The following is an 11,951-nucleotide window of genomic DNA, read 5'->3' on the forward strand; positions in this document are numbered from 1 at the left end:
TAGCTAGTCTGTCAATGGGTGTACAATATTTAATTACGATATTATTATTCTTATTATTATTACGTGTTGAAAAAAAAAAAAAAAAAAAAAAAAACAAATCAACAACACGTATATTCAGCAATCACAACAAGAAATAACAAACGCAAAAACGGAATAAAAGGAGTACGGCAAATAAATGACAAATTATCGTAAATCTTACAGGTCAATATACATATTACAATTCGATGTATAGTAACAGGGCCTCTTGTTTCGTTATTGCAAGTATCTATATATTCATTATTTATTATTACCGTCATCGTTGTTATTATTATTATCATTGTCGTTATTATTATTATTATCATTATCGTCATCATCATTATTATTGTACGTATACTATTACACTGATATGTAGGGTAGGGAATAATTTTGTGAATTAAATTATTGACAAAGGAAAGAAAGAAAAACGATAATAAAAATCAAGATGAAAAAAAAAAAAATTGATCCACGCGTAGTATGTCATCATACAAATTGTGTATACGTGGTGGTTGGCTAGGTGAGGTGATTTCGAACAGGGCTGTCGAGTGTGGTAGGGGCACAAAATAATAATAAAAAAAAAAAAAAAATAAACAAAATAAAAAACAGAAAACGAAGAAATTAAATTAAATTAAATTAAAGAATAAACGCAGAGCAGCATCAAGAAGAACGACCGCAGCCGCAGGGGCAGCAGCAGCAGCAGCACAGAAGGATTATATATACACATTATATATGTATAGAACTACGAAATAAATTCGGTATGTTTCAGATTCAATAAATATATTATAATAATAATAATAATAATAATAATAACAATAATGCTTAATTAAGTATACAATATAAATAGAATAATTTGTACGAAATAATTGGTATATAATTGACGTGATATAAACTATGTAATTATATTATGGATATACGTATGTATACCTTATACAAGCTGATATACATATGTGTGTCTATATATATTTATTATATAGATCTTATAACGTAACGTGTACAAAACGTTATACATATGATTATATACATGCATATATATTAAATAATAAAGAAGAATTTAATATTTCGTGGAAAATCAAAAGTGCGAGGAGAAGAAGAAAAAAAAAAAAAAACAAACAAACAAACAAACAAAAAAAGGAAAGAAAGAAAGAATTGAGAAAAGTTTGTGAGAAGAAACCCTTTCGATCGAAGTATATGGGTATATTTTAATATCCAGGTTTGCGTGTCGTTTGACGAAGAGGAAAGTAATACGTTGACCGGACGCAACTCGTGCGATATTATTATTTACCTTATACTTGTATTATTAACATTGGGCACGGTTGTATTGGAAAAAGAAATTAATCGGACTGTATGTAAACAAAGAAGCAAACACGCAACGTTCCCCACATGCATTGTTCGGTCGCACATTCGTGTTATAATGAATCTGAAATTAGTATACTCTGGATATACCTACACGCTATAATATTATACTTCTTTCGACACATTCTATGATGGAACAAGAAAGCTGATACGCATAGTTTACATTATATTATACCCTGCAATTGCTTATCTTGATATCGACCTCTATTACGATGATTATTATTATTCTATATAATAATGTTCGAAGACGCATTAATTGTTAAAGAAAAATGAAAATTGAATGAAATTAATTAAATACAAGCCGAGTAAATTGAGCTGAAAAAAGTAATATGTTTGAGAAGAAATGATATTATACATATTACTTTGTAAAGTACTTTCTCCGTATAAAATTAACATTTCATACAATTATTATTAATATTATTGTTGTTCATACTATTACGATTATTCTTATAATTATATTATACTACCGGAAGAGGCGCCTAAATAAATGCCGCGCACGTGAAGACGAGAAGTAAAAAGAAAAGAAGTGAAACAAGCAACGCGTCGCGAAAAACAGAAACTGAATTCTTATACGTGGATATTTAGGCTGCGTAGCGCGAATATTAATATACATAATGTTCTGTGGCATCGGAAAAATATGTCGGATAGTTGAACGATGAGAGAAGGGATAATAATATACATTGTTAGCCATTAGATGGTGTTAAATATAATATCAAATAAGGGATAGAGGATCGGAGAATGTGATAAAGAGAAATTCGTAGTACTCGTATTTTTCTTTTGTTCTCAAAGCGAATTCTTTTGTTACGTACCACGGACGTTCGATTTTTGAATTGGAAATACAATTTATACATATTACGAAGTAACTCCTGACGAAATTATCACGTTTTTAAATGGAAAAAAGTTACTGAGAGAAAAAAAAAAAAAAAAAAAAATACGGGTCACTCGTCTAAGGATTAAATTTTATAAATTTTTTTTTTTTTTTTGGTTTCTCTGGAATTAACTTGGGCGGTAATAAATTGCGTGGAATCCGCTTACGGTTTGTGTTTATAACGTAAATACATGTACACACAGGCATATGGTCGGGAGAATAAACTGACGCGAGAACGCGGTATTAAATTTAGCGTTGGAATTTCCATCAGAGTGGCGCGAAGAGGCCGCAGAGGCGGGAACCAACGACACGGAATGTCGTATGCAACGATCTATGGATCCTTGAGTAATTCCATACCGCAAATACATTCTCCTTATCACCTGCTGACCCATCCTCTCTCTCGAGGACAGCTCGCGGGCCCTATATTGCAATATTTGTACTTTTCCATGTTGAAACCTCGATATACAATAAATTATATTAACAAATTTTGAACCAGTATCGTTATTTCACTCCGGTTACTCGATCGGTCGCACTCCCACATATTTTTTATGCTTGCAATATAGGGAATCCGCTAGCGAGTAGAGCTACTTGGCATGCTTGTAGAGCAGTCTCAAATATTCTACACTTTTCAATAACGGCGATGGTTCATTTCTGAGGACGGGGAAACCACCCCGTGCGTTCTTTACTTCGTGGGTTAATCGCCGATTGACTTGAAAACGCAGCGTTTTAAGCTATGTGGATAAAAAAAAAAAAAAAAATACATCAATTCGTGGTTGGTTTAAGGTACCAAAATCGAGTTGAGGTCTCACGTGAAACTCGTACGATGAGTCTCGTTCGGCGAGATGAATTCTCAGTTTTTAGACACTCTTTGGCGGTTGAATGGTGCCTTAAATATTCTTGCCGTCACATTATTTTACTCGAGCTAAGCTCCGATGACTTCCGATTGCTAGAAGTGATCTTTCAGTCGTAATAAAATCGCAAGCGTGTCAGCGGCAGCCATATTGACCTCATGCTTCCAGTTGCGATTTGTTTGTACAATGTAGTGCAATAATTTCTTTCTCAAGGATTTTGTCACAAGTTTTAAAAGTATCTTCTAAGAGTAATTGAGAGGCGAAAATCGTTACAATTTATCCGTTAAGCTGGACTTCGTACTTGACGTTGTCCTGGTCGAAGAATGGAGGTTAAGACACCAGCAAGATAAAAGATTGCTCGTTAACTTCAAGATACTGGTTGCAGTTTCGTTGAAGACGTCAAATTCTGACGATTGCCGGAAGGTGCTTCGTCAGTCCTTGATTCCGGAAAACGCTACGTAGACGATTGAAGGAACAGTGATAACAAACAAATCACCGAAATTCGATAGCATAATAAAAAAATGTTCTTTGTAAAGTCAGTTTAGACCAGACCCAAAAATTACCTTAGCCATTGATATTGGTGCTGTATTGATGTTATTTTAAAGGAGATAAATAACAAACACGCATAATGCAAAGAACTAGGACGATTGTTTTGTATTTAGTACCTATAAATTTTCTTAATTTATTTTTTCACAGAAGAGCACGTAGCATTTTATATTTATATAATATACACAGTTTGATGATGTTTTTTGATCGTTTATGGTGACTGCAACTCTCACTTTCCATCAGATCTCATTTCGCATGTTACTTTCGTTGTTTAGGTGCATATTCGAGGCCTCTTATATACTTCTTATTTATCTGGTATTTTTCTAAAAAAAAGAAACGAAATACAACAATCAGTATCCGGTATCACAGATCCTTAAATTAGCTGGCGTTAGTAAAAACAGGTCGAAGTGTGAAAAGATTTTAACAGAATGTGCAAAAAAAAAGGTAAACTTTCTACTTACCGGTTAACAATTTGTAAACGTAGAGAACTTGGTTGCCTTGTACAAGCACACTAGGCATTTTTTTCCCAGGTACATCAGTTATTGTAGCGCTGGCTCCAATTCCTTGACACTCTTTGCTAAATTCTTGCAATTTTATACCAAAGGTTTCTAAGTTGTTCACCAATGTCACCTGAGAACAGAATGAAAGACACATTTGGTTGTATCAACTTCAACAAGAATAGAAGCCTTGGAAAATTTGATCTTTGAAGATAAAAAATTGAAAATGAACCTTTTTATTTCCAGACCTAGTAGCGACTGTGATATCTATTGGTTCCAATTTTCCGCTCCGTACCAACCTCGTCCCAGCAACTGTCACTTGATGAGTATGGGTCATTCTGCCGATGAACTTATTGAGCGCATCTTCCCAGCCCAGAGTTTCCTGGTGTTCTTTTGTCCGCAATATGCCGGCCAGTTGTGGATTTAAAGTCAAAATCCTGGTATCGAAAACAGAAATTAAAACTCGCGCCTGAAAAATTGATCTTTCATGCTTATGAAACTCACTTTCCATCTTGGAGATTTTCTTTTTTCACGTATTCGGTGAAGCACTTTCGCACTTCGGCCCTAGTCAGAATGTCACCTTTGCTGTATTACAACAAGGAAAACAAGATAGAAAATTAAGGAAAAATAAGAACGAGCTACTTCAAGTATTGCAACAACGGCATTTTACTTACTCGCATCCGAATTTCGATAAAACAGGAAAAACATCTGCCGTAACTCTGTAACACTCTGCAACAACGGGAACGTTCGATACAACAGGTTCAACTGGCGCACGTTCTTCCGTTATCACTAATTCTCTTATTAACGGATGGTCGGTCTGGAAATTGCATCTACATATAGAAACAATAGACTTATTCACCTCTGACTTATCCAATCTCTTATACCTTTACAGACAGCAACGTCTCGACGCCCTTCATAGTCGAGGTGTTGATTATACCCTTAGATTTCATGCTAGCCAAGAATACGGACAGCTTTTTGTAGCTCGACTTTTTGACATCTATAGTTTGATCAGGTGGACAAACAGCTAGTAAATGGTTTTTAAAAAAATTTGACGAGAGCATTGGCAGGTCGCCTTTTTTTATCGAGATTTTACACGCTTTTAGGAAACAATACTCCAAAAGCTTGTCCATCTGTTGAATGGGGTCAAGTTTTTCATTAGGCACCTCGTTTTCCACACTTTTCACACTCTCCTCGTGTTCCCTGCTTTCATCCGTATTTTCCTACCAGTAAATACATCGATAATTGATTACGTGTGTGTTATAGTGAGTATTTTTTAGCATTTTTTGCTATACTGTGAATTATGAATACAACTTGGATTAAAATACTGAGAACTCAGAATGCATTCCATATGCTTCATACTTCTGTTAAACGTTCCTTTATCGTTTCAGTTTTGATTTCGTCTGCGATATCGAGTTCCTGGAGTTTCTCCGGCATGATTTCGTCATCATCATCTACCTCTTCTTGGGCAAATGGTACACCCAAGTTTGGTCTCGTAGGTGGTTTTCCGAGTTGACAAAGAGTATCGCCAAGTGCGTGTAATATTTCTACACACCTACCGCGGCCCCCTGCCATATATAAATCATAACTGGAGTGAGCAGTGATGCCAACTGCAACTGCTGCCTGAATAAAGATGAGAAGAAACTCTATAATATGATTGACTATGTTTTTATTAGTATTATAAGTATTATGTTATGTCTGGCAAGTCTAATAAATAATATCTGTCCCTTATTAATGTTCATTTGTATTGCGGGTACTTCAAAATAAAGCACAAGGAATTTTGGTATGTATTGCAACGTGAAGATTTAGTTAGTTACCACATTGGATGATATTTTCAAGAAATTTGTAATCAGGTAAGTCTGTAGCGCTAGAAAAGTAAGAAAACCTTATTGTCAGAGGTATTGACAGACACCGGAGTTCCCTTTTCTAATTTCCCGTAAGCGTGAAGGGATGGTGGACCCTCAAGAACAACTCCTGGCAACATAAGGTCGGCGCCGCTGGCAAGCTTTTGGATTACAGCATGATGAGTAGTGAAGCTGTGCAGGAGGTCTGGGTACTGCCAAAGAGTATAGACGGTGGGATAGATGCCTGAGTCGAGTTGAAAGAACATCGGGACATCCGAGGCGCAGAAGAGTTTGCCAATTTCTCCACTATGAGTCATTATCTTTATTGAACTGACCGCCTCTTTCTTTGGCAGTATGTTTTGAATTTGTTCATCGCTGAGGCTTGGAAATGTTGTGGATATTTCAGAGTATAATTTCTTTCTGCAAAATGATTAGGCTTTTGATAATTTAAGGAGGAAGAGATGAATGCATGAATGAATGGATGAGTGGTACGAGGAATACTGTTTCAACATGGATCAAAAAAGTAAAAAAGTAAAAAGTTTTCAAGTAATAGAAAGGTGGTGTAAATATAACCTCTAACTTCCGAAAGAATTCCCTGCTTGTTGTGTGATGATAATTTCACTAGGATATTACCTTTCAGAACCTTTCAGCGGACTGTTACTTTTTACCTTGAATGCCTTAATGAACATTTTTCACACACTGTTACTGTATTTGACGGAAAATAAACGAGAGTTACTGACGTCTTATGGTTATTACTGCCTTCCTTGAACAGTCAACGCATCATACGTATGAATGCGTATGATCATACGTCAGAATATTGTCAGAATCAGTTGTCTCCTGCAGAAATGCAACAAAATTCTATATACCGACGGGGCACTAAGAAGTGTTCCCAAAGACGCTCCCTGCAGTGAAATGTATTTGGGAACACACGATCAAGTACGAATGGCAAGGCAGCGTGATGAAATTTGCCGCCTCATTAACGCTGCCTTGCTCAGTTTCAAAAAGACGATTATGAAGATTATGGCAACACGAGAAGTAGTAGTTTGACCTGCCATGGCCACTGTTTGCTGCGTTTTCTGAGTTCCTTGGGATCCGATTAGTCAGAAAAGGGTCACACAAATCATATCGGTGACAAAAAATTTTGGCCCAAGAAACAGTATGTTTAGCGAAAATTTTCGCAATTGCAAAAAGTGCTGGAATAAATTCTTTCTGGCACCTTTCCGACGTAATTTTGCGAGAAAAATCGATTGTGCGCAGTCCCAATACGCTGCGATCAACGCATCAAAAGTTACAGCCAAAAAACGAGAACCTGTGTTTCCGACATTTTTCAGGAGGTGCTTTTTCCTTCGCAATTACTCTCCTGTTGATCCCACGCTGTTTTCACTGCATTTTCTGAGTTCCTGGGGGTCCAATCAGTCAGGAAAGGGTCATACAAATCGAATCTGAGACCAAAAATTTTTTGCTCCAAAAATGAAGAAAAAGTAAGGCTAACCCCTTTGCATTTTTGGCGAAAACTTTCGCGATTTTGAAAAGTGCTGGAATAAATTCTTTCTTGCACTATTCCGACGTAGTTTTGCGAGAGAAATCGATTGGGAGCAGTCCCAATACGCTGCGATCAACGCATCAAAAGTTACAGCCAAAAAACGAGAACCTGTGTTTCCGACATTTTTCAGGAGGTGCTTTTTCCTTCGCAATTTCTCTCCTGTTGATCCCACGCTGTTTTCACTGCATTTTCTGAGTTCCTGGGGGTCCAATCAGTCAGGAAAGGGTCATACAAATCGAATCTGAGACCAAAAATTTTTTGCTCCAAAAATGAAGAAAAAGTAAGGCTAACCCCTTTGCATTTTTGGCGAAAACTTTCGCGATTTTGAAAAGTGCTGGAATAAATTCTTTCTTGCACTATTCCGACGTAGTTTTGCGAGAGAAATCGATTGGGAGCAGTCCCAATACGCTGCGATCAACGCATCAAAAGTTACAGCCAAAAAACGAGAACCTGTGTTTCCGACATTTTTCAGGAGGTGCTTTTTCCTTCGCAATTTCTCTCCTGTTGATCCCACGCTGTTTTCACTGCATTTTCTGAGTTCCTGGGGGTCCAATCAGTCAGGAAAGGGTCATACAAATCGAATCTGAGACCAAAAATTTTTTGCTCCAAAAATGAAGAAAAAGTAAGGCTAACCCCTTTGCATTTTTGGCGAAAACTTTCGCGATTTTGAAAAGTGCTGGAATAAATTCTTTCTTGCACTATTCCGACGTAGTTTTGCGAGAGAAATCGATTGGGAGCAGTCCCAATACGCTGCGATCAACGCATCAAAAGTTACAGCCAAAAAACGAGAACCTGTGTTTCCGACATTTTTCAGGAGGTGCTTTTTCCTTCGCAATTTCTCTCCTGTTGATCCCACGCTGTTTTCACTGCATTTTCTGAGTTCCTGGGGGTCCAATCAGTCAGGAAAGGGTCATACAAATCGAATCTGAGACCAAAAATTTTTTGCTCCAAAAATGAAGAAAAAGTAAGGCTAACCCCTTTGCATTTTTGGCGAAAACTTTCGCGATTTTGAAAAGTGCTGGAATAAATTCTTTCTTGCACTATTCCGACGTAGTTTTGCGAGAGAAATCGATTGGGAGCAGTCCCAATACGCTGCGATCAACGCATCAAAAGTTACAGCCAAAAAACGAGAACCTGTGTTTCCGACATTTTTCAGGAGGTGCTTTTTCCTTCGCAATTTCTCTCCTGTTGATCCCACGCTGTTTTCACTGCATTTTCTGAGTTCCTGGGGGTCCAATCAGTCAGGAAAGGGTCATACAAATCGAATCTGAGACCAAAAATTTTTTGCTCCAAAAATGAAGAAAAAGTAAGGCTAACCCCTTTGCATTTTAGGCAAAAATTTTCGCGATTTTGAAAAGTGCTGGAATAAATTCTTTCTGGCACCATTCCGACGTAATTTTGCGAGAGAAATCGATTGGGCGCAGTCTCAATACGCTGTGATCAATGTATTCAGACACGCAGTCAAAAACAGAGAAAATTTTTCAGTATTCTCTCAATTGGTTTTGTACTGTTTCAGATCCTAACGAGTTGGTATCAATTCATTAATACTTCATATCGATGTCAATTTCGAGAGAAAACGAATACGTATCGTTACATGTCGCTGAGATTGATGGATCAAAACGCAGAAATCTTCGCTCACTTTTTCGTCAGCTAGTTGGATCTTCGGACAACCGATTTCACTTACGCTGATCGATGAACAAAGCATGCATTTAATGCATAAATTCTCCGAAGAAATCAGAAATTGGTTTGCTGAAATAATCGCAAGCCAGATTTCATCCCATACATCTTTGAATGGCGTGATTGGATCGAAAAATTAACGAACGCGGGAATATTCGTTGGAGTTACAAATGAAAAGCGGTTTTGTTCTGTAATTATCTGTACATTAGCGGTAACTATGCTGTTAAAAATTTCAAAATTAATAAAGAAGACCAAAAATCAGTTTGTTATTGTATTGTATTTTTGCTTTTTCACATCGAGTGTTCTTTCACCTTATTGTAACTCAGCATAAAAATTGAGTTGGTGTTTCACCGAGTTACATACATTATACGTACATTATATCAAATTATCTCTTTCCTTCGTCCCTTCACGTCACCCATTTAATATCAAAGATAATTATTTTTTAAGATATTTAAAAATTCTCTCATGTATTATCAATCAAATATCATACAAAATCTAAGACTAATGTTATATGTTCATAATAATTTCTTCTTTCATATTATACCTATAATATTTCAATAATGTATAGTCACTTGCATCATATAATTATAATATTGTGTTCAGCTTAAATTCTACACTCTTATCCTTTATCTGTTACTTTACAAAATTATTAGCAGCGATAGTACACAGCTCCAAGTCTGTAGTAATTTTAAAAACATTATATCGAAATCATTTATTCTTTATGTATATCATTTCAAAATAACAAGCCATCACATCCTCGTCTTTACAGCTTATTAATAGTATTCACCCACATATTTTTGTTCTTCGTTCGATGCAATGAAGTTCCAATAGGTGATAGTATCATCTAGTATAATATTGGTAATGTATAAGAGGTTGAAAAGAAATGTTCAATTTGTTATAGTGATAAAAAAAAAAAAAAAATGATTCCGTGTTTTACTTGTCTATCAAACATAAGAATCTATGCATCTGGGTATCCGCCTGCAATACTTGTTATCTCTACGAGTTAGATGAAAAGACAATTGTTAAATTAGCAGTCAAGTATTCATAAATGATTGAGGATGAATAATGATAAAAACAAATCATACGTACGAATTGTGTTTCGGCAGAGATCTTAATCTATGGCACTAGTGAATTTACTCACTAAAATCTTTCCCTTACTTTTTTTTTGTACATGTAATTCGTCGGTTTGCTAAATTCTGAATTTCCATTATATTCACAGTCGAAATATTTCGCACCTTCACGTAATAGTAGATGTTATTGAATGTGTTAATTGTTGTCATGCAATTAGATTATCTGGCCAATCGAAAAAAAAGTTTCGGTTTGTTTTCATGCTGCCGTTATTTCGTTCCTTCTGAATACCTGGAGAGTTTGTCAGTTGTTACAATAGCAAAAAAAAAGATCATGTTATCGATGCTACCAATTTCGAGAAACAATATCACCGGTAAAAGATATTTACTTAATTAATTCTACTATTCTCATCGAACAATTCGCGTTAATTATTGTATTATCTTAGATACCTTCTAAGAGGCTTATTATTTATATTCATTGATTTACTCAATCAATTGCCTATCAAGTACACAACAACAATGCGATTTTAGACAACAAGCCTTTTAATGATTAATAACGCGCACGAGAAGCAGTTGCAGGACTCAAAGAAAGAAAAAAAAAACGAAAACGATTAAATAGAAAAATAAAACATGATCTATCAACAGTATTCAACAAACACGCACGTTTTATCTACAAGCTTAAATTTATGATCGGACTTGATATTCACTTTAGTGCACTTACAACCGGACTCAAAGTAGACAGAAGAGGTAATTGGATAGATGATGAGAATGTATGGTTAGACATGAGTGTGGAGTTTTGCATGTTATTTGGGAAAAAATGAGAAGAGAGAGAGAGAGAGAGACAGAGATAAGGGAAAAACGAAAACAAGGTAGATAAATTAGAAAAACGCTAAAGACAATAAAATCAATACTTCCAGGTTTGATTCGTTAACTATAATTACTATATTGTGTATGTATCTATCTATCAATTACTTGTGTTGTTTTATCTCAGTAACAGATATCTGCATCATACGTAATGACAATAATCAATAGCAGTGATGCGTGTAACATTTTTAAAATGCAACTGAACAGTTAATTATGATGCCCAGAGCAGGTTAATTATTTCAACTTACTACGAAATAATATATGCTCACTAATTAAATTATATAATTATTTAAATCCTTAAGTAACAAACATACAACAGGGTTACGATGTGAATCTGTTTATCGGTGAGAAAGGGGCTACTGCCTCCACACAGTACATATAATTAAGAAAACATAATAATACACCTAGATAATATTATTTGAGAGAACATGATTGATTGATACAAGTCAGATCAATTTGATTGTCTATTTCAAAAGAAATAGGGGGCTTGGCCGCTTCTGTCTTGGCTTACCTTGACTAGAACTTGGAAAAATAAAAGGTAGTAAATAGAAAAAAAAGAAGGTAATATAGAAGATTGTAAACACTTTCAAAAGAATACGAGCACGTTGAAACAAAAAATGTCCCCTCCTTATTTATATCCTCTTCGGCTTAGATGTTACCTCGTTATTACTACTATTAAAATTATTATTATTATCATCATCATTATTTATATTTATATTATTATTATTATTATTATTATTATATTATGACTTTGTTGCAAAGTCTCAGGGTGCAAACGACGCGTTATCGAGATTCGTAAGTATATTGGAGTAGAAAATTAATCTCACTA

The 11,951-nt window shown here is 35.4% G+C and overlaps 1 protein-coding gene across 1 annotated transcript; it reads right to left on the reverse strand.

Moving 5' to 3' along the window:
• Nucleotides 1-3,726: 3,726 nt before the first annotated feature.
• On the reverse strand, nucleotides 3,727-6,819 carry LOC124183726 (eukaryotic translation initiation factor 2D). Its single transcript, XM_046572599.1, has 9 exons — nucleotides 6,605-6,819; nucleotides 6,013-6,391; nucleotides 5,490-5,750; nucleotides 5,015-5,350; nucleotides 4,805-4,947; nucleotides 4,635-4,715; nucleotides 4,363-4,567; nucleotides 4,095-4,263; nucleotides 3,727-3,956 (listed from the first exon to the last, which is right to left on the reverse strand). Exons 1-9 carry the CDS (start codon nucleotides 6,658-6,660, stop codon nucleotides 3,892-3,894), a joined length of 1,695 nt encoding a protein of 564 aa, XP_046428555.1. The 5' UTR covers nucleotides 6,661-6,819; the 3' UTR covers nucleotides 3,727-3,891.
• Between the last annotated feature and the right edge of the window lie 5,132 nt (nucleotides 6,820-11,951).

Source organism: Neodiprion fabricii, chromosome 5, assembly GCF_021155785.1.
Source record: "Neodiprion fabricii isolate iyNeoFabr1 chromosome 5, iyNeoFabr1.1, whole genome shotgun sequence".
Taxonomy (NCBI): domain Eukaryota; kingdom Metazoa; phylum Arthropoda; class Insecta; order Hymenoptera; family Diprionidae; genus Neodiprion; species Neodiprion fabricii.